The 19,485-nt window shown below is 40.8% G+C and overlaps 1 protein-coding gene across 4 annotated transcripts in view; it reads left to right on the forward strand.

Moving 5' to 3' along the window:
* ME2 (malic enzyme 2) overlaps positions 1-19,485 on the forward strand; it is a 36,611-nt gene that overhangs the window by 14,744 nt on the left and 2,382 nt on the right. For 2 of the 4 annotated variants that reach the window (XM_056324891.1, XM_056324892.1), the window contains exons 3-15: positions 2,369-2,502; positions 3,875-4,024; positions 5,968-6,043; positions 6,803-6,964; positions 7,493-7,596; positions 7,946-8,055; positions 8,177-8,274; positions 9,309-9,422; positions 9,515-9,629; positions 11,126-11,268; positions 14,434-14,536; positions 15,159-15,229; positions 15,978-16,076. In XM_056324891.1, coding sequence (XP_056180866.1) covers positions 2,369-2,502; positions 3,875-4,024; positions 5,968-6,043; positions 6,803-6,964; positions 7,493-7,596; positions 7,946-8,055; positions 8,177-8,274; positions 9,309-9,422; positions 9,515-9,629; positions 11,126-11,268; positions 14,434-14,536; positions 15,159-15,229; positions 15,978-16,076 — 1,479 coding nt within the window. Of the gene's footprint in view, positions 1-2,368; positions 2,503-3,874; positions 4,025-5,967; positions 6,044-6,802; positions 6,965-7,492; positions 7,597-7,945; positions 8,056-8,176; positions 8,275-9,308; positions 9,423-9,514; positions 9,630-11,125; positions 11,269-14,433; positions 14,537-15,158; positions 15,230-15,977; positions 16,077-16,436; positions 18,955-19,485 lie in introns of those variants that run through there. The other 2 variants (XM_056324888.1, XM_056324889.1) reach the window with 2 other exon arrangements.

Consider the following 19,485-nt stretch of genomic DNA (forward strand, 5'->3'; position numbering starts at 1 on the left):
ATCAGGTAGTAGTTAAGGAAAAGGGGAAGATTGCTGAGAGATGTGTTTGCATGGTTCACTTCCAGGCAACTTTGGAAGATGCATTTACATTCCCAGAGAATCTTCAATATTCCTGTGAAGTGCGCAGAAGTGAAACTAAAGCAGATCCTTTGCAGCATAGTGAAAAAATTATGGCATTCAGCATGTGTTCCTTGTGGTGTTTTTATTTTTTTCTCATGCTGTTGTTCCTTGCATGGTTGTGTTCTCAGTGGAATTTTTGGATTATTCAAGTGAGTTTTCAGAATTACCACATGGGTAAAGTGACTGTTACACCCAGCAAAAGACCAGCAGCAAGGGTAAAGAGTTCAGGAATAAGCTGTCATCTGAAATTTATTTACAGACAATATTGGAAGGCTACTTGAGAATAAGAATTACATGAGGAAAGAAAACAATGGTTTGCGGATGACTCAGTAGAAAAAAGACTTGTAGAAAAAGGATAAATTGAGTTCAGTAATGTCAAATCTATTACATGGAAGGTTGTCAGAAATAAAAAGATTGATCTAGTTTAGGGTTAAATACTTTTTTTCCCAAGAAAGTATTTGCAAGTGTTTTTTGTGATATACTGAAGTTTTTTTGGTTTTGTTCTGTTTTTCTTCCTAACTTTTTTCTAAGTATTTCATTATTTTAAAACGTAGTATAGAATTAGTACAGAAAAGCAGGTGGCTGCTTAAATCAGTGTAGCCAAAATAATTGATATTAAATGTGATTTAAATAAGCAAGGAGAAAAACTATGTAAAAATATTATGTTTTTTCCTAGGGAGTAGTTGTATTGGTTATAAACCATTCAAGTGTGCTGAATTACACTGTATAATCTCTAAATGAGAGATCTTTTGTAAATAGGCATGTTTTCCATGGATACCTGTGAAAGTCTATTCAAGTAGAGGTGAAAATATATATATATGTATTTATGTCTTATTCTAAAGTGGGAAAATACTACTTTTTTTCTTGTGATCTATCTGATTGCAGGAGGATTTTTGTATGATTTTTTATGATTGTAATTACAAGGTATAAAATAAATCTTGCAAAGCTTTTTAAACTTTTTTTTTTTTTAGCTTGGCAGTAAGAATCTGCTGCCAGTGTGGGGAAATTTGAGAAAACGCGCACTTGTTTTTTAGTCTAGCTGCTTTAGTGAACAAAGGAAGTGTTTGTCTGTGAGCAGAGCTGTTTCTTGTTTTTATCTCTTTCAAACCATTGCAACTAGAAGACATTTCCCTTTCAGATTCTGCTTTTGCTTACGGATTGATGCACAGCCTTGGCACAGCAAAGGCTTTCCTGGGTTTTCAGCTCCTGCGTTTACAAATATTGATTTAATCATTCACTGAACTGACCCAGTTGGATGAACTGAAATGAGGAAATTTATCATTGCTCTTTTGGAAGTGGCAAACTTAAAGTGAGGTCAATTGTTGTCAGAAATGGGGTCAGCACTTTGAGACAGGTCGGCGGTGAATCTGGACTCGGATCAGTTAATGTTTTGCAAAGTTACACCTAGGAGTTAACTGCCCCATGAAGAGGCCTGTCAAGTCTCTGTTGTTAGCAGGTAGCTCGCAGCAGGCTGTTTTGTGTATCAAGTGAAAAGCCAATTTTAATGAGTGTTATTGTTAAATAACTCAAATGAGTATTTAAATAACAAACTCTTCATCCACTTTGAAACAGAAAAGAATGGAAATGGTGGGATATTTTTGCACTTTAACTCTTCTGAAACTTAACTTGTTACAAATGATGCTTTTTGGTAGGATGAAACTACAACTGAAGACAGATTAGTTTTATCCCCAAGTAAAAATGAAGGATTTGGGTTGAATTGTCATCTCAATAGAAGCATTAGGGCAATTCAGTAATCCAGACAGATCTGAAAGTTACTGAAAGTACATAAAAAAAAGCAGCAAACAGAACAATTCAGGTAAACCTCTGTGGACTAAAGGTTACTGCCTGTGATTGTAGGGACCAGACTGGGTGACCCACATGATCTTTGTCTACCTTATGTTCCTATGAAACAAATCAAGAAGCAGCTGGTATTTTACTTTTAAACCTTAGCCTTTCTGCAATGGGATCTCCTAGTTGTTTGCAAATTTCACAGAGCAAAATGAAATCTGGCATAGGGCATGAGGTCTTAGAGATGTGGAAAAGCGGTGGTCAGAAGGGATACCCACAAAGGTTAGAGAGGACCTCAGCAGAGGCAAACATATCCAAACCCTGGCAGCTGCGTCACCTGCGTCACCTGCAATGAGAAAAGAATGCAGTTGATAGTCAGAAATGGCAAATAGAAATACATTCTAAACAGAAATGCTAGAGGAAAAGCTGAAAAGTCTTTCTCACCTCTCTTTGTTTTCAGGGTATGGCCTTTACATTACATGAACGACAACTGCTTGGATTGCAAGGACTTCTACCTCCTAAAATAGAGACACAAGATATTCAAGCCTTACGCTTCCATAAGAATTTGGCAAAAATGACTGACCCCTTGGAAAAGTAAGCACCCTTCTGGCTTTGTTTTGTCATGCAAGTAAATGGAAATTGCTGTAAAATATTGGATAGGGATAACCAAACAAGGTTTCTGTGCCTCCACTGGGTTTTTCAGTTGTTGGAGGTTATTTTCATTTTCACAGAGAAAACTGCTTTCCTCAATCATGCATTCATCATGTGGCTAAATGAGGTTGGGGAGCTTTTTTTTCTTATGTTCTGCAGTCATAAAATAAGAATAAAGAATGTGCACAAAGTGGCAAACCTTGCTGTAATATGTATTTCTGTAATATGTAGGATTTGGGTGGCAGGTTGTTACAGCACACAACTGCAAGGGGGGGAGGAGGGGGCAACTAGTGCATGCTAAAAAAAAAGTGAGAAGGTAAATTGAGGGTTTAATAATTAGGTATCAAAAACTTTATCATATGCAGTGGTTACTGCTAGAAAGGAATTACAGAATTAGAATTTTGAGTCTCACAATGTAATTGTTTTATATTAATTTTTTTTAACTCACTGGTTTGGTAAAAAAAAATGCGAAGGATTTTGATTGTTTGGGCTTTTTTAGAATGGCATGTTTTTAGTGTCCTGTTCCTGTTTTCATATAAGCCTATGTGTATCTGCCTGTAAAAATGTGCAGTCTCCTAAAGGTGAGGGGGTGCTGGAATGGGTTGAGGCTTACTGGACCACATCAAAACTCTTTTGTTCTCATGAAAACCAAAAGATGACTTTTAAATCAACATCGTGTCACTTGCTGATCTGAAACAGTCATGTCATGTGTATTGGCAAAGTGCCTGGTTGCTGTAGCCTAAGACAGATCGCTAATTCATTATCATTATGTTGTTGGGTTAGCAAGACTGCGTTACAACTGATACACAGTGGGTTGGTAGGTAAATTTGCAAAAATGCAGGTTTAATTTACATACCTAGGTAAGTCCTTCAAAATGGACCTTTTGTTAGGAGTTAATTTGTTTTACAACTGTGTTAATGTTAGGATTAACAAGACCTTCCTGTAAGGACCTCACTTTTTTTTGGATGAAAAATTCTTGCACTGAATTTTTTTTCAACAGTAATGAGACTCCCAGCTGCATCCTGTAATAAATCCATGGGTTATCTTTTACCACAGTGCATGCTGGCGCATTAACTTGTTAGCATGCATGGTATGTCATATCCAGTATTTTTATTTTGGCTTTTTAGTACTGCTGCTCTCTATTCTCCAACTTTTGTTTAGCGCTTATAGCCCAACTTGAGTGGAAGCAGGGATTTCATGAAGAAATAATATGAAGGAAATCTGGGTTTTTGCTTTGACATTTTTCACATTGTTTTAAAGAAGCATAAATGTGAAACAGTAACTAGTGGGTTTTTTTTCTTTTGCTTAATTTCAGGTATATCTACATAATGGGAATCCAAGAGAGAAATGAAAAATTATTCTATAGGGTATTACAAGATGATATTGAGCGGTTAATGCCAATTGTATACACACCAACAGTAGGCCTTGCTTGTTCCCAGTATGGACACATCTTCAGGAGACCAAAGTAAGAGCAATAGATACATATTGCTGCTACTTTTACTATAATTTTCTCTATACTTGCCTGAGGTTTGGAAATGTTTTACTTCATTTTCATTTGGATTCACCTACCCAAGACTTGTGCCAATTCAGGGCAGTAAAAGTTCATTATATAGTATCTCAAGACCTAGTTTATATTGGAAAACAGAATATTTGAAAACAGAAGTGGTACTGTGTCACATAAATACCACAAGCGCAGGGCTTCAGCTCCATTTCCAACTCTTCCTATATGCCATACAGCTCTTTAATTCGGAGGGGAGCGCTGTGGCTTTCCTCAACTCTCAAAATCACATCGGTGATTCTGAAGATGTTATCAGGATAGAGCATTTGGAGGAGAGTGTAGATCAAAAGGGATATTTGGAGGTCATCTGGCCTCACCCTCTGTTCAAGAAGGGTAACTTCAGGTAGGTTTATAATCTATTCCCCTGTGCATGCAGCCTGCACAGAGGCAGAAACACAAGTGCACACATGCCCATACAGCAGATTTGCTGGAGGAAGCTCAGGCTAACGGCGGTTCTGGCAGAATTGAAGCTGTGATGAACATGTTCCTGCTGATGGCAGAGGGTCCCGGTGCTGGAGAGATTCTCACAAGGTTCTGCAGACCAGCACAGCATGACATCTTGGGTGCAGGAGCAGGGGCCAGCAAGCAGTGCCCAAAGAGAGATGCAGGCAAAGAAGGAAGAGAGGCTTGACTCATGGTAGCCCAGAGGACTCTTTTGGGTACAGATAGTCCCCATATTAAAGCTGTGCTACAAGGAGTCAGCTTTCAGTTATTCTGACACAGTAAATGTGCTTGACTGGGATCGTGGTTTGGGTTCAGCAGTGACTTCAGAACAACCATTCCGGTTATTAGCTGTGTTGAGGAAACCATTTCAGACTGGCAGTCATTTCGGCTCATTTCCATGATACTCTCACTGCAATTCAACGTGTGTCTCTAAAGCCCTCTCACTTGAGGGCTTTAGTGCTGGGTGGAGGAAGGGCTAATCCATTGCTGCCAGGGGGACTGGGCTGCCTAGTGTGGCTGCTGTGATAAAGACAGTAAGAAACCCAGCGGTTTTGCTCCTGATATGGAGCAGGGGGTGTGAAAGATGTACTCTTAGTTCTCACATGCTTCCTTTCCTCTTCCATGTCTCTCTGTGTTATAGACCAGTTTGAAAACTGTTGCCCTCTAGAAGTTGTCTGTAGAAGAAATGGCAGCATGGACTGGAACTCAGGATGTGCCCCTTTCTTTCCAAGCACCAGCACTTTCCAAGTGTTGGTAATTTATCTGCTACCACCTCTGCTGAGCCTCCTAACAGCAGAGGGCTTGCTCAAGCAGAAGAAATACAGACAATTCACCTCTGCTCCTTTCTGCTCCTTTGCCTCCCCCCCCATGTTCCCATGGAGAAGCACTCAGCAGGGAGAAGCACTGTTCTCCTGGTCTTGAAGAAGACAGTATGCTCAGTCCCTGGCTTTCTCTTCCCTTCCCCTCACCTTGTATAATGTCTATTATACAATATAATATTTTATATTATATAGTATAATAGACACTATATATATAGGCACTAAGGTAAAGCCAGGCCTAGGATCATATTCCCTTCTCCTGTCCTTACAGGGGAGCATAGATCCTGCCTGATGCTAACACCAGAGGTGTTCTGCCCCACAGGGGTATTGAAGGTGAATATCTGTAGTAGTGCAAAATCCAGGTAGCATCATGGAAAGTATTTTCCCTGAGTTCTTATTTTAGTGTCACAGTAGCCAAATAGACTTCTCTATTAGAAAGTGTCCTTTGAGTGATTTATGGCAGTGATTGCAATGCTTTCAATTTTAAGCAAATAGTACTGTTTGATATTTAGTTTTACAAAGCAAGGTGAACTTTCCAGTTGCCACCTATAAAATATTTCTGCTTTTTTTTTTTTTTTTTTTCCCCAGAGGATTATTTATTTCTATCTCAGACAGGGGCCATATAAGGTCAATTGTGAACAACTGGCCAGAGAACGACGTTAAGGTATTACCATTCTTTTTTTCTAGTTATTTAATCTCAGTTGAACTTCTTGAAGACTTGTTAGGACTCGATGGAAATATAAATGTTAAATAATGTATCCTTGGGTATTTGACGGTGATGGCAAAATACAGCTAATGATGATAATGCATATCTTGAAGAGCAGCGTTTTATCCTAAATATGAGGTTTATGGTTTGAGTAAACAGCAATGATTGGAACCAGACTTTCCAAACTTTTTAATTTTACTTCATTATTCCACCTTTTGGGGAGGTGTTGAGGGATGCACCTCTGGGTCTTACTGTGTTACACAGCCATAGCAGAGGCAATCTTGTCCTCAGCTTAGGACACAGAAGTGGTAGTTGGGAGGCCCAGATTTTGCTGTTAAATCCTGGATGACCCAGTTGGGTCAAGAACCATAAGGAGAGATGAGGTGAATGATACTTACACAAACTTTTTGACGTCTGGATTTGTAAGTGGAAATCATAAATCCAAGTTACAAGCTGGAGTTCCACACAGCAGCTTGGATCCTTCCCTAGGTGCTTAGCTTTCAAGGATTTGGGCAGTGGATTTCAGCAAAGAAAAAGAAGCATAGCAGATTCTAACATTAAGCATTATTGCTTCAAGTAGAACATTCCTTGCAATCTGTTCTTTGTTTGACTGTGCAAACATACCTGAATTTTTGCCTGGAAAAACAACAACTGGTATTGCTCTAACCTTTATAGATTCCAGTAGTCATGTATAATTTCACCTGCTTTTGTTTTCAGGCTGTTGTTGTCACTGATGGAGAAAGAATATTGGGTCTTGGAGACCTTGGTGTATATGGGATGGGAATTCCTGTAGGAAAACTGTGTTTGTATACAGCCTGTGCAGGAATACATCCAGATAAATGCTTGCCTGTGTGCATTGACGTTGGAACTGATAATACAGTGAGTTTGACTGAACTTTGCCTGCCATAAATTATCCCTATGAAAAGCAGTTATTTAAGAGTATTTAGTACTTAAGAGAAGATTTTTATTTGAGCACTTTTGATTTAAGTTAAAACCAAATGTTTTATGTAAGGGTAAATGATTTGGAATTCACTATACAGTTACCTATCAGTGACTGAAAAGTGCCAGTTGATTTGTCAGTGAAATGGTACATTTGGAAGTAATTTGAATGCTGGAACCCTGTAAAACAGACAGTCAGTTTGACCTGACTTTTAGAAGCTGGAAATGTGAATCAGATTTATTAAAGCAGTTTATTGTTCACAGTATTGATTTGTTCTGTTTTAAAAGCAGCCATCACCATCCTCAAGTCCCAGCTGAAATTACTGAATATTGATATAGACTGGAGGCAGTTACAGTGGCTATATAAATGCAGTATCTTTGGTGTGAAATATGTTACTGTGAACTCTGCAAAGTGTATATTGAGGAAGTGAATCATCCTGCTGCTGTGTTTGATCTATTCTTTTTCAGACACTCTTAAAAGATCCATTTTATATGGGGCTATACCAAAAAAGGGATCGCTCACAGGTGTATGATGACTTAATTGATGAATTTATGGAAGCCATTACAGACAGGTATGACACTGAATGTTCTGCACAGGAGGACGGCCAAAACTGCTGGCAAAAAACCCCAAACCAAACACGCTGTCCTTGAAACAGTCATTTAAGGAATAAGGGTAGGACTAGAAGAAGTCAAGAGATGTGGCTCTATTTCTGGCTCTGTAGTGACTTTCTCTGTGACCTGGAACATGCTGCTTGTAGTTATCTGTTAAATATGCACGGAAGGGAGATGGAACTGTTCTAAGCGGTGAAAGGCCTGAGGACATCCTCTTCCAAAGTTAATTGATGACGTGCAGGATTTGTTTCAAAAGGATTGCATTTCTTTTATGTGTCTAGTGATAGGAATATTTGCCATGTTCTGTAGGTATGGCCAGAACACACTTATCCAATTCGAAGACTTTGGAAACCACAATGCTTTTCGTTTTTTAAGAAAATACAGAGAGAAATATTGTACCTTCAATGATGATATTCAAGGTACACCTTTTGTTTATGTTCCTTAATCATTATGTTCCTTACTATGCAGAAACTTTGCCTAAAACCATTATCTGCCATGTAAATCTGTTCAGCTTACCTTAGGTTTGTATTACTTTTACAGGGACAGCTTCAGTGGCCTTGGCAGGACTGCTGGCAGCACAGAAAGCCATTGGTAAACCATTTGCAGAGCAGAAAGTACTATTCCTTGGAGCAGGAGAGGTGAGTTCTCTTAAGGGCTCTAGAGCAGCAAGAGATTTAACTGTGTGTTTTCTGGTTCTGTAGGACTTGTGGAGATTCACATTCTCTGAATTCCATTGCAAAACTTTTTATATAAGGCCAGCTGAAATATGTTAATAGAAGGGACTACCTACTGGAAGATGATTATTTGAAAGGTGTTTAACATTTGCAGGGACTCAAGTTTTCCACTTCTTACATACACTTGAAAAAAGCATCAGGGACTTGTGTGTAGTTGAAGGGGAATTTACCATAAAATTCTGATTTAGTAAGAAAAGGAGTGAGAACATCTTGTTAATTTTTATAGCATTGGAGAGAAGTACACAGTATTTTTCTTAGCGGGTTAAATCAGTGGCTGTTTGTAGCAGATGCTTGTTAGTTACTGGGGCAGCAGTGTCAGGACCAGCACCATGCTGCTTGGGATGTCATCAAAATTGCTTCTATGGTGCTGACAAAATAACTTAATTAGCCGAAAATTTCTCCAGCTGGGGAAGGTCCTGATTACAATAATTGGCCAGTGTTGTGTTGTTGCCTGAGCACTGAACCCTGCTCTGCACTTCCCTCTGTCTTATTTCTCCTGCCAGACTTAGAAGCGTGTGCAGTAAGCCAAGAGAGGGGACATGGAGGGGAGAACTTCCAGCATCTACTTTCTGTCCTCTCTCTGAAAGGCCTTTATCACAGGCAGCAGGAGCAGAGAGAGGTTTAGAAAGTAGTTGGGCACAAAACACTACGCTGTGGTTTCTTGACAAGAGGGCTGCAGCACTAACTTGCTGGTTGGGCTGGTTTTTTGTGGCTGCTGAACTGGTACAGGCACGGTACCCAGAAGAGCTGCCCCTCTCTTTCCCTCAAAGATGTGACACTGTTGAATCCCAGGAGTTTGCCCCTGTCTAGGCAAACATTGCTTGTGTTTCAGAGGTGACTTACTAAAGACTTTTTGTGGGCATCTTGAACAGGGTGGTGTTTGTGATGACAGACCTCTTTTGTGACTTGTAACAAATCAAAGTCCTTTTATCCACAAGGCTGCCCTGGGAATTGCCAACCTCATTGTTATGGCTATGATGGAAAGTGGTGTTTCTGCTGAGGAAGCCTATAGGAGAATATGGATGTTTGACAAATATGGCTTATTGGTTCAGGTAGGGGTGCACCGTGCCTTGAAATACCACAGTACAGATGGCCAGTGATTTCTGTGTTCTTCTGACCAAAAGAATCAACTTTTTATCTATAGGGCCGAGAACAAAAGGTAGATTCCAATCAAGAACCATTTACACATCAGGCTCCAGAGCAGATACCAAAGACATTTGTAGAGGCAGTGAATGTACTTCAGCCTTCAGCTATCATTGGTAAGTAAGGTTATTTTTGTTTCTGTGTTCCCATCATTTAGTTATTTGTAGCATTTAATTTGCTAACATGGTTCCAAGGAGGTTGATGACAGTGATCTGTGTTTCTGCTGGTAAATAAGACAAAAATGTGAGGTCAGTTTTCTGCTTGAAAATATACTGAGCTGCAGGTTAGCTCTCGGTGCATCCTTCACTGCAGCTGTAGTGCTCCTCCTGCGTCTTCTGTTCCTTGTTAACTGCTTCCTCTAGTCCTTGTCCAGCTGGTGTTGGACCTTTTTTTGGAAAACTCTGAGCATGTTCTCAGGAGCTCCATGGCCACGATGAACTGAAACTATAGCAAAGGACACTAAGAATCAGGAATAAAAGTAGTAACCTTTTTCCTAGACGTGTTCTCTACACCAGCGGCAAGGGAGAGGGCAGTCACAAACACCATGGTTTCTGCTTTACAGGAGTTGCCTAACCTGAGGGTTTTTTCCTGATCTTACCAGTGTATACAAGTATCTTAAGGGCAAGTGTCAGGAGGACGGGGCCAGACTCTTTTCAGTGGTGCCCAGTGACAGGGCAAGGGACAGCGGGCACAAACTGCAACACTGGCAGTTCCACCTGAACGTGAGGAAGAACTTCTTCACCTTGAGGGTGGCAGAGCCCTGGGACAGGCTGCCCAGAGGGGCTGTGGGGTCTCCTTCTCTGGAGACGTTCAAAACCCGCCTGGAGATGGCTCTGTGCAACCTGCTCTAGGAGAACCTGCTTCAGCAGGGGGTTGGGCTAGATGGTCTCCAGAGGGCACTTCCAGTGCTGACCATTCTGGGATTAATTGCCCCAGTCGGCTTCTGTGGCCAGAATCTGCCAGCAGCGTGGCTGGAAGGAACCATTTCATCCTGCAGACCACCAATCCCTGTTAGGTCATTGACATACGTAGGTATCGATGCATAACTGTGGCTGTTTGCAGGGATTAGATGGGATTACAGGTATTTCCTGGTACAACTCTGCAATTTACTTTGCACAGGATGTATTTGGGGGGTGGGGGGTGGCAGTTTTTTGGCTGAGTAGCTACCTTGAAGTTTGTAGCAGGTGTACAAATGTACATCATTTTGATGTATTTGTACCCTGTGTTTGGGTGCAGTCAGGAATACCAATATCAAGGGAATGTGCATTGTTAAAATTCCCCTAGGATGAATCATCAATGAAGAACCTGGAGTTCCCACTTGCTTACCCAGGGCAGTGAAAAGTGTTCTTTACCCAGATCAATACAAAAAAACCAACCATGTAAAATAGGCTTTTGGAACACATTAATTAGATGTTCCTGTGAAAATGAGAATTTTAACCAGCCACCAGCAGAGCAGTGCCTGGTTTTTATCTCCTGCTGTTAGAAAAGCCTGTGATGCTTTGCTCTGAGTGGGAGACTTCAGGGGTGACATGAACTTAATCTACAGTCACTGTCACCTGCCCTGAGGCAGTCAAGTATTGACTCTCTTTTTATGTGTTTCCATGTGCTTCAGGAGTTGCGGGAGCTGGGCGGCTCTTCTCTCAGGATGTGATCAAAGCAATGGCCTCTATCAATGAGCGACCCATAATATTTGCACTAAGTAACCCTACAGTGAAAGCTGAATGCACAGCAGAGGAAGCGTATACATTAACAGAGGTATGTAAGGTTTAGAAATGTTGACCTACTGGCACTTACTGACAGAACTGTTTACTGAGTGTGAGAAAGCAAGAAGTCCAATTATTTTATTATTACTTGGACTTACTGATGTAATAATACAGATCTTTCTTGTGATCTGGCAAATGTAAATGGAGACAATTCAACAAGAAGTCTTTATTTTTAAACGATACCTTGCAAAGCTTAGAATAGCCTAAATCTTGTTATGGCACGGGTAAAGACTTGTGCTTCCAACACAGGAGTTGGTGATGGCCCTCTGTCCTTGTGTTGCCCTCTCACAATGTCTGTGTCTCGTACCTGGCATCACCACACAACACTGAAATGAGTGAAACAAGAATAAACACACCTCGTTCTGCACCATTACCTCAAAGCCATTACACTGTGGGCTACTTAGGGAGGGTCAGAGGTCAGGGTTTTGGGGTGTTTGTTTTAATAACACTATCACCAGTGCATCCAGACCTTGGTTTTTACCTTCAGTGAAGCAAGTCTTTTATCCTTCTGCACAGCTTTTTACATAAAACTAATCATCTTTAAGGAGAGCCTGAGAGGAAAGAGATGGGGGCAGGGGAGCATCAGGCAGGTAGGGCACTAGCTTTTAACACTTCAAACTGGCTATTGATGCCTTTCCTGAAGACTTCAGGGGTGAGGCTCATGAAAATACTACTTTTTTTCTCTCGCTCTTTTTTTTTTTTTTTTTTTTTTTAAAAAAAACAGTCCAAAATCAAGTGACTGGTGTGAAAATGAGTGAGTGGAGATCTTTCCTTGTTTCTTAATGCAGAACTATGAACCCATTCTTTTCACTGGTAGTGTGGCTCAGTTTCCACTTTCCATTACTGCCTCAGTGGTGTTAGCTTCATCCTAGGAGGGGTAGAGCTCCATCATCTCCAGTTTCTCTTCCTGGATTCTCTTCTGTGTTATAGAGCCCATCAGCTCGGAGGCAACTCTTGATACAAGAGATCTGCAATTCCAGAGCTGAGCCCTAGGCAGGAGTAACAGCCTCAGGACAAAATCTAGACCTTAGTTTTTAATAGTAAATGAGAATGCTTCTAAAAGTCGATGGTTTAATATCTCTTGGATATCTTGCATTAGCCAGAATAGTGAGTTGGGCAGTGTTTCAGTATATAAAATTAAATTCCTATTATATTGGATAGAAAGTAAACAGGAGTTGGTTATACAGTGAAGCCTTTTGCTGGCATAAATAAATGTAAAAATTACTGGCATCCCTGATGGCTGAAGGAGGCCAGCAGCACATTAGAGGGAGACTCAGCCTCATTTTTGCGTGCACTTTTTATTTAACATCAACAGAGCAACAGATGTTTTAAGGGAAGAAGCTCACTTTTTCCCTCATAGCAGTGTGTTGAGTCACGAGGAGTTGGACCTCAGGGTAGTTGTTGCTGTCAGATGGAGAAGCAAGACAGTGCTGATTAGATTTAGGTTTGATAACATGTCTTCACTGAAGTACCTGTGTGAGCATGGTGCTATTTAAAAAATTGGTGCCAGATGGGGAGAGGGTCTTTGTTTTTTTCCTGTATTGGATCGATATGTCCTTTTATTCAGGAGTTTCCGGAAGTTATTATTTAGACATGGGTTATTTGAACAATTCAATATTCCTGGTCAGTAAACGAATGGATGTAATTTTGTTCCAGTCCTTATTAATAAATTTTGTAATGTTTCTGGCTCGTTAGACTTTTCTCTATACCTAATGTTTGTTTTCCTAATGCTCTTCAGTTCTCTGAAATGTATTCATTTTACCTATAGTTTGCCCTCCGAAAATGTGTAACATTTTTCGCTTCAATGTACAGTAATTACCTAGAGAATCCTGCCCAACTTCACTTTGTCGTTTAACTAACAAAGTTTGTCAGGCAATTAGGGATAAGAGCTGTCAGCCCTATGTGTCTGTCTCCTGGCCTCGGGAGTAGCCTGATCCTGGCTGGTGTAAAATCTTAGACTAAACTAGGAAGTCAGTAAAGAAATGAAGGTATCGTCACTAAGCTTTTATTCCTTATTCTTTTTCCACTAGGTGGCACCTGTAAAAGCTTGATGATGTTTTGGTGCCCTCTGCCACCGTGTATTGTTGTGGGCTTTTGTTGTGTTTGAATTTTCGTCTTTTGGTCCAGTCCTCAAATACATCCGTATATTTTGCTCCCTATGCAGAAAGACTATTGTTGTGGGTATGCCCTAACATTCAAACATAGTTCCCAAGTCCCTAGCTTCTTTGGTAATTTGTTCTCGAATGCAGTGGTCCGGGGAGCTTTAAATGTAAATAATGTTATTAAACCTACTCAAAACAATGTCAAGATTTGTTGCTTAGGGGGGTTTACAGCTTAAGGAAAGGATCGTTTATTTGGAGGGTATATTTCACACTCCAAACTCTGGATTTGTTTTAGTTTTTTGTGCTGATTAAAATTCTTTTCAAAAGAAACTGCATTATTCGCCCCTCTGAGACCTCTCAGCAATAAAAACATGATACAGCAGTCCCTCCCTTCACTCTCCCACCCATCAGTAAATAAGTGATCTTTTGTTACTGTACTTCTGTTGCAGTCTCCTTTTGGAAGTGGCCATCATTCAGCTGTCTTTGTATAGTCCATACGGTGGTGTGTCCTGGCTTGTGGCAATGGTTCCTGATACGTGGTTATAAAAATAGTTAACACACAAATACTTTATTTTGTGTGTGAGTAGTTCCTCTAAGTCATTGCTGTCTTAAAGAGCAAGGAATAATAAAACAAATGGATGGCTTCCATTCCTTAGAAAGCTGCACAATTCAATGTGTATGCTTGCCTCTTCTGCTTTCCAGATGTTTGCTGCAGGAACGCTACACGTTCTGCAGCTGCAGAAACATGCAGATGCTTACTTGCTTATGTCTCTTCCAGGCCCTACTGGAAAAGGGTGGGTTTGGTGGCAGTCATTCTGGGATTGTGGAGATTGAGTCAGCAAGGGATTTAAGTATGTGCTTGAATCCAGTTGCATTCAGCAGGGCCGTTTGCCTTTTTGCATTTGGCTGTGTGCTTGAGTACCTTCCTGACTCAGTCCAAGAGCCGACTGGCAGCTGTAGGACTGTGGGGTCCCTGTATTTCATAATGACTGTATTGCTCCAAACTGTTGGCTTTTTAGAAGCTGCCTGACTGTGATTATTCCTCTGTTTAACAGGGCCGTTGCTTGTTTGCCAGTGGCAGTCCCTTCGAGCTGGTGACTTTGAAAGATGGAAGAACCTTCAAACCAGGCCAAGGAAACAATGCTTATATTTTTCCAGGTAATAAATAAAATTTTCTTCTTTTAATTTTTCAGACTAGGCTGTTAGCAGCTCGTCTTGGGTTCTCTTCCTACCCTAGGCACAGTTAGTGAAGCAGCATGAAGAGGTGTTACCAGCATGTAAAGCTGAGAACTCAATCAGAAGAACGAATGAAAGAAAATCAATTAAGGATGGATGCCATGCATGTGCAGCTACATATGCGACATGCATGCAGTGAGCTTACCCAGCTGGATATACAAAAGGGAGTTATTAAAGGCTTTGAAAGCTGTTGCATTATGGGTTCTTCTGCTTGTTTGGGGCAGGAGGTGGAGGAGAAAATAAGTGTTAATATATGCCTCTTTTAAAGTTACACCTGCACAAGTGAGGTCCAAAAGAAGCCCTAGGGATACTTCTCTGCCTTCCCCTTTCTCTCCCTTTCCTCACTGAGCTGCTAAGCTCCAGCCCCTTGCTGAAAGCCACTTATTATGGTAAATGACTGGCACACATGATAATAGTTTTGCGAATGTGTATAGAAAGCTGTGGGAAGATTTTTTAAAATAACATTCTAGATGACTTGCAGCTTCTTGGCAGCAAGCTGCGTGTTTTGGAATGGTGGCCCTAATTGGCAATAATTTTATTGTAGGTGTGGCTCTCGCTGTGATCCTCAGCAGTGTTCGGCATATTAGTGACAAGGTTTTCCTAGAGGCTGCTAAGGTAAGTGAGGAAGCAGAGCAGGCTGTGGCTTTTGACATGGTGGTGGATGACATGATGGTGGATGAAATGTTGGGCAATTTCTCAAATCTTGCTGAAACTGTGTGGTTTCCTGTTTGATTTCTGTTGGTTGTATCCCTCCCCAATGGAGGGGGGAAAAAAAATATTTTTATCAAACAAAACTGTGAAAAGCATCAGCTTCCATTGCCTTTTTAATTTTTTTCATTCAGAAAACCAAACACCCAAATAGGAAATCTGTCCATGCTTAAATTGCCTCCCAGCCCCGTAGGTCTGGCAGCAGGCCTGCCCCCGCCTCCTGCCCCACTCTGTGTTCCACAGCTGGCAGTGTGTTCAGGGATGCACATGGCCCCCAGGCTCCCAACCTCTCCTGCCTTTCTACTCTGCAGCAGGAGCACCTATCACATTGGAGTGGCCAGTGAATCAATTGGCCAAACACATGGGCAGTCGTGCAGGCACATTGCGCTCTTCTAACTTCCATAGTTATGGGGAGTTCAGCCTCCAAAAAAATAGGATCATATTTTGCTAAATATTTACAAGCAGAATATGCTGATATGGGCGCAGATTGAAGAGTTGATTTTTGAGAATTTTGAGATTCTGGCTGCCTTACCCTACTGCTTTGGGAGTATTCTAGTAGTAAGAACAATGCAACTTGTTTCTTTCAGGTGTTTTAGTGTGATATTGATCCCACTCGGGATGCAGTAAATAGAACTTGTTTGTTTTTCTAACTCAGGCATTGACAGAACAGCTGACCGATGAAGAACTTGCACAAGGAAGACTTTATCCTCCACTGTCTAATATCAGGGAAGTTTCCATTTATATTGCTGTCAAGGTGAGTATGAAGCATAAAAGTGGACTGTACTAAAAGTGTTTTATGTGTACATTAACCTGCTGAATTGCACAGTATGGCCCTTTGGCACAAAATACCCAGTTCTTTGTGCCTTTAGTAAGAGCTGCTTATAAAAATTTGGAGTTTGTTGGATGCTTCAGTTTGGCAGTAACAATGGGCCAAAATGATGCTCCCTTGGTTTCTGAAATCAAGTTTTAGATCTTGGTAAGGCATTCAGGAATTATAAAAGGACTTTGGAGTTTGTCTTTATCCAGTTTGTGAGTCCTAAACATTGCAGTGGAAGCGGGGATGTTACATGAAGGTAATAAAAGGCACAAACTGCATGGTGATTTAACTTTTCAGGTTATGGAATTTTTGTATGCAAACAACATGGCTTTCCATTACCCTGAACCTGCAGACAAGAACCGTTACATTCGATCAAAGGTTTGGACCTACGAATACGAGTCCTTCATGCCAGATGTGTATGACTGGCCTGAATCTAAGGTTCACTGATGCATCAGAAGATTGCACTCCTCAGGCAGCATCTTCTACTCTGCAGGGATTCCTTTTTCAAAGCAGTTTAAATCATCATCTTTGAGTCCTATAATTTATTTTTGCTCATTTTGTTGTCTTTTTTTTTTTTCCCCCTCCTGCCCTGTTTTTCACTTGATGTAGATTTCTCCCCACTCTCCCAAGTACCTGATGACTGTATGGATGATGGCATCCACAGGAATGAGAGAGGACTCGAAAATACATTTAAATAATGACATTGCATTTCTAGCTAAGAGCCAGCACCACACTAAAGAATTCCATTAATGATGGTTTAGCTACGTGCATTTGATGATGAACTATAGCTCTCTCATCACTGTTGATTTCCAGAATGATTTATTTCTGCTTTTAATAATCAGTCTTCTAATTGTCCTGGAGTTGTCACGCTGTGTTATCTGTGACATCACCAGAGAGCATTTGTCAGAAAAGAAAGGACAGCTTAAGACAAATCTTAACAGTCTAACGGGCTTTCTGTTTTATCTGATATTTAAAGATGTCTATGTCCAGACTTCCTTGTGGCATTGGCTGCTCTTGTTTCTTTCAGCGCACTTTGAGGAGCAGCATGGTATACACACATGGAATCTGCAGCAATGTCTGTATTTTGTGTTTTCATCATAGTGTAAAAAAAAATCTGTTATCAGGAAACACATGAGCTAGTTAAAAATATTCTTGGAAAGCCTGAAAATCATATTAATCACTTAATAGCTTTTAAAAACAAAGCTATGCTGTTGCATAATAAATTCTATAAAGTAAAGGCAGGATCTGAGGCAATTTATGGAAATCTTTTAGAGGTTTTAAGGGGAGATTTTCTGCAGTGGACTCCAAGGTGATGTGCCAGAGGGTTTTTGTTTCATCTGTTAATTTTTTTCAAGGTTCTGTTTCTTTTAAGCTAATTTGTTTTCTGTCTTGCATACCCTTGTTCTCACAAAACGACCTGCGTGTGATGTTTTCGTGACATTGCTGACTCAAAAACTCGTAAGTGGACTGACTCACTTGCCACTTTGAACAACCCCCCTGCAGACAGCTGATGAAGCTGAAACAGAAAGTGCTACAGGCAGCTGTTGACACACACATTTACAGAAGTTTGAACATTTCTTGTGGTCTTAGTCCAGTATATTCAGTTCAGTTTGAAGACAGGACTCAAAAGTTCTAATGCCTAGAAGCTGTAAGTTGATCACTTAATCTTCCTCACTCCCATTTACAGATGTAATTTGTTGGGGGTTTCTGAAAACAAAAATTGAGTTGAATTCTTCCTTGCAGTGAAGAGCGCTGCACATTTGATGCAGATACCACAGTGTGCATTCCTTTTCATTTTGTTCATACCAGGTTTGAGTGCCCTCCATTAGTTTGTATTAGCAGGCAGGGACACACAGTGATAGTTACAGTCTGTGACTTTTCTAAATCTGGTTGCTGTAACAAGAACAGTGGTATGTCAGGAACAGAAGGGAAGACAATGTGCTGTTTCATGGTGTTCTGCATCAAGGTAAAAAAGGACAAAAATAAATAGATAGATGTAAAAGGGCTATACTGGCAAACTTGAAGCCAGAATCCAAAGAGATGAAGTAAAACTTGCTCAGGATTTACCCGTGGTAAGCACCTCTCCTGTTTCCTCATTTTTATTGGAAAATGTGGTCTCCAAAAGAACAGGCCCAAAATAGAACAGGGAAAATAGTCTCTGTACCCCTTTAGACATGGTCTCTGCCTCTTACAGCCTAATCTCTAATTTTAAAATTACGTTCACGTATTAGATAAAAAGAACATGGAACTCTGGGAAGGCTTTTATCTAAGTGAGGAAAGGAGACTGATTATATAAATGCAGAAAACAGTCATGTGGGGAAAAGGCTGCATATTCAAACTGTGGTAAAGTGCTGTCTGGTGGGGCTCGAAATGCCACATTGCCAAATCGGGCGATGTATGTGGTTTGCAACTTGTATATGTAAGTATATGTACAAAAAAGACCAACACACACACAGACGATGTTTTTACAAAGAATGTTTTTTCCATCTATTTTTGCTATGCCTGGTTTGTATTGTATTTAAATTTGTGATCTTACTGAAAAATTGTTAATTTAATGTACAAATTATTTTTACCTTCTGAAAATTCAACTCTAGCTGAAGCCTGTGGTAGTGTGTCAATGGAGTTCTGCATCACTGGGTTCAAGAATATTGGGAACGCACAATTCCTCACTTCTGCCAACATACTAATTAGGCAGATGGAGTAACAAAAATATCCCATGTGCTGATCTTGTGTCCCGGCTGAGACTGATCACAGAGGCAGGGCAATCAGTCTGTAAATATAAATCTGTCTTACAAAATAAAGATTTCCATCCATCTGTTCGGTCTGATTGAGTGTTTTCAGGCAAGAAGTGCAGTCACCGTCCATAAGCAGTGGGCATTGACAGTGCTCAGGAAAACCTGGTTCTTCGGAGGACAGCATTACCTGCATGCAGCAGAGTCTTGCTTTGGGCAAGAGCGATTACGATTCCCGAAGGGAGCTTTCACGCAGGGAATTCACAGTGGCTGCTGTCAGGCTGAGGGAAAATGCCTGTCTGGTGAAGGACAGTCCTTTTCCTTCCTGGCACAGCCTCCCTGCTGTCTTTAAGCAGCACAGCACATGCCGAGAAGGGTTGTTCAGAATTGGTTGGCAGTGGGATGTTCCCAGGTACAAATGTTCCTGCATAATTTTTCTGGAAATACCACTGCACAGGTGAGGAAAAAAAGTCTTTAACAAGCTGGGAGGCTCCAGTTACAATACAGCCCTGCCCTGATGGGGCTGCATCTATAGAGTTCTGACTCTATAGAGGAGGCCTGACTGCCTCTTTCTAATCTGTCCCAGTTACAGCAGCTCAGTGGTACCAGTTGGA

The sequence above is a fragment of the Falco biarmicus genome, chromosome Z, assembly GCF_023638135.1.
Source record: "Falco biarmicus isolate bFalBia1 chromosome Z, bFalBia1.pri, whole genome shotgun sequence".
In the NCBI taxonomy this organism is placed as follows: domain Eukaryota; kingdom Metazoa; phylum Chordata; class Aves; order Falconiformes; family Falconidae; genus Falco; species Falco biarmicus.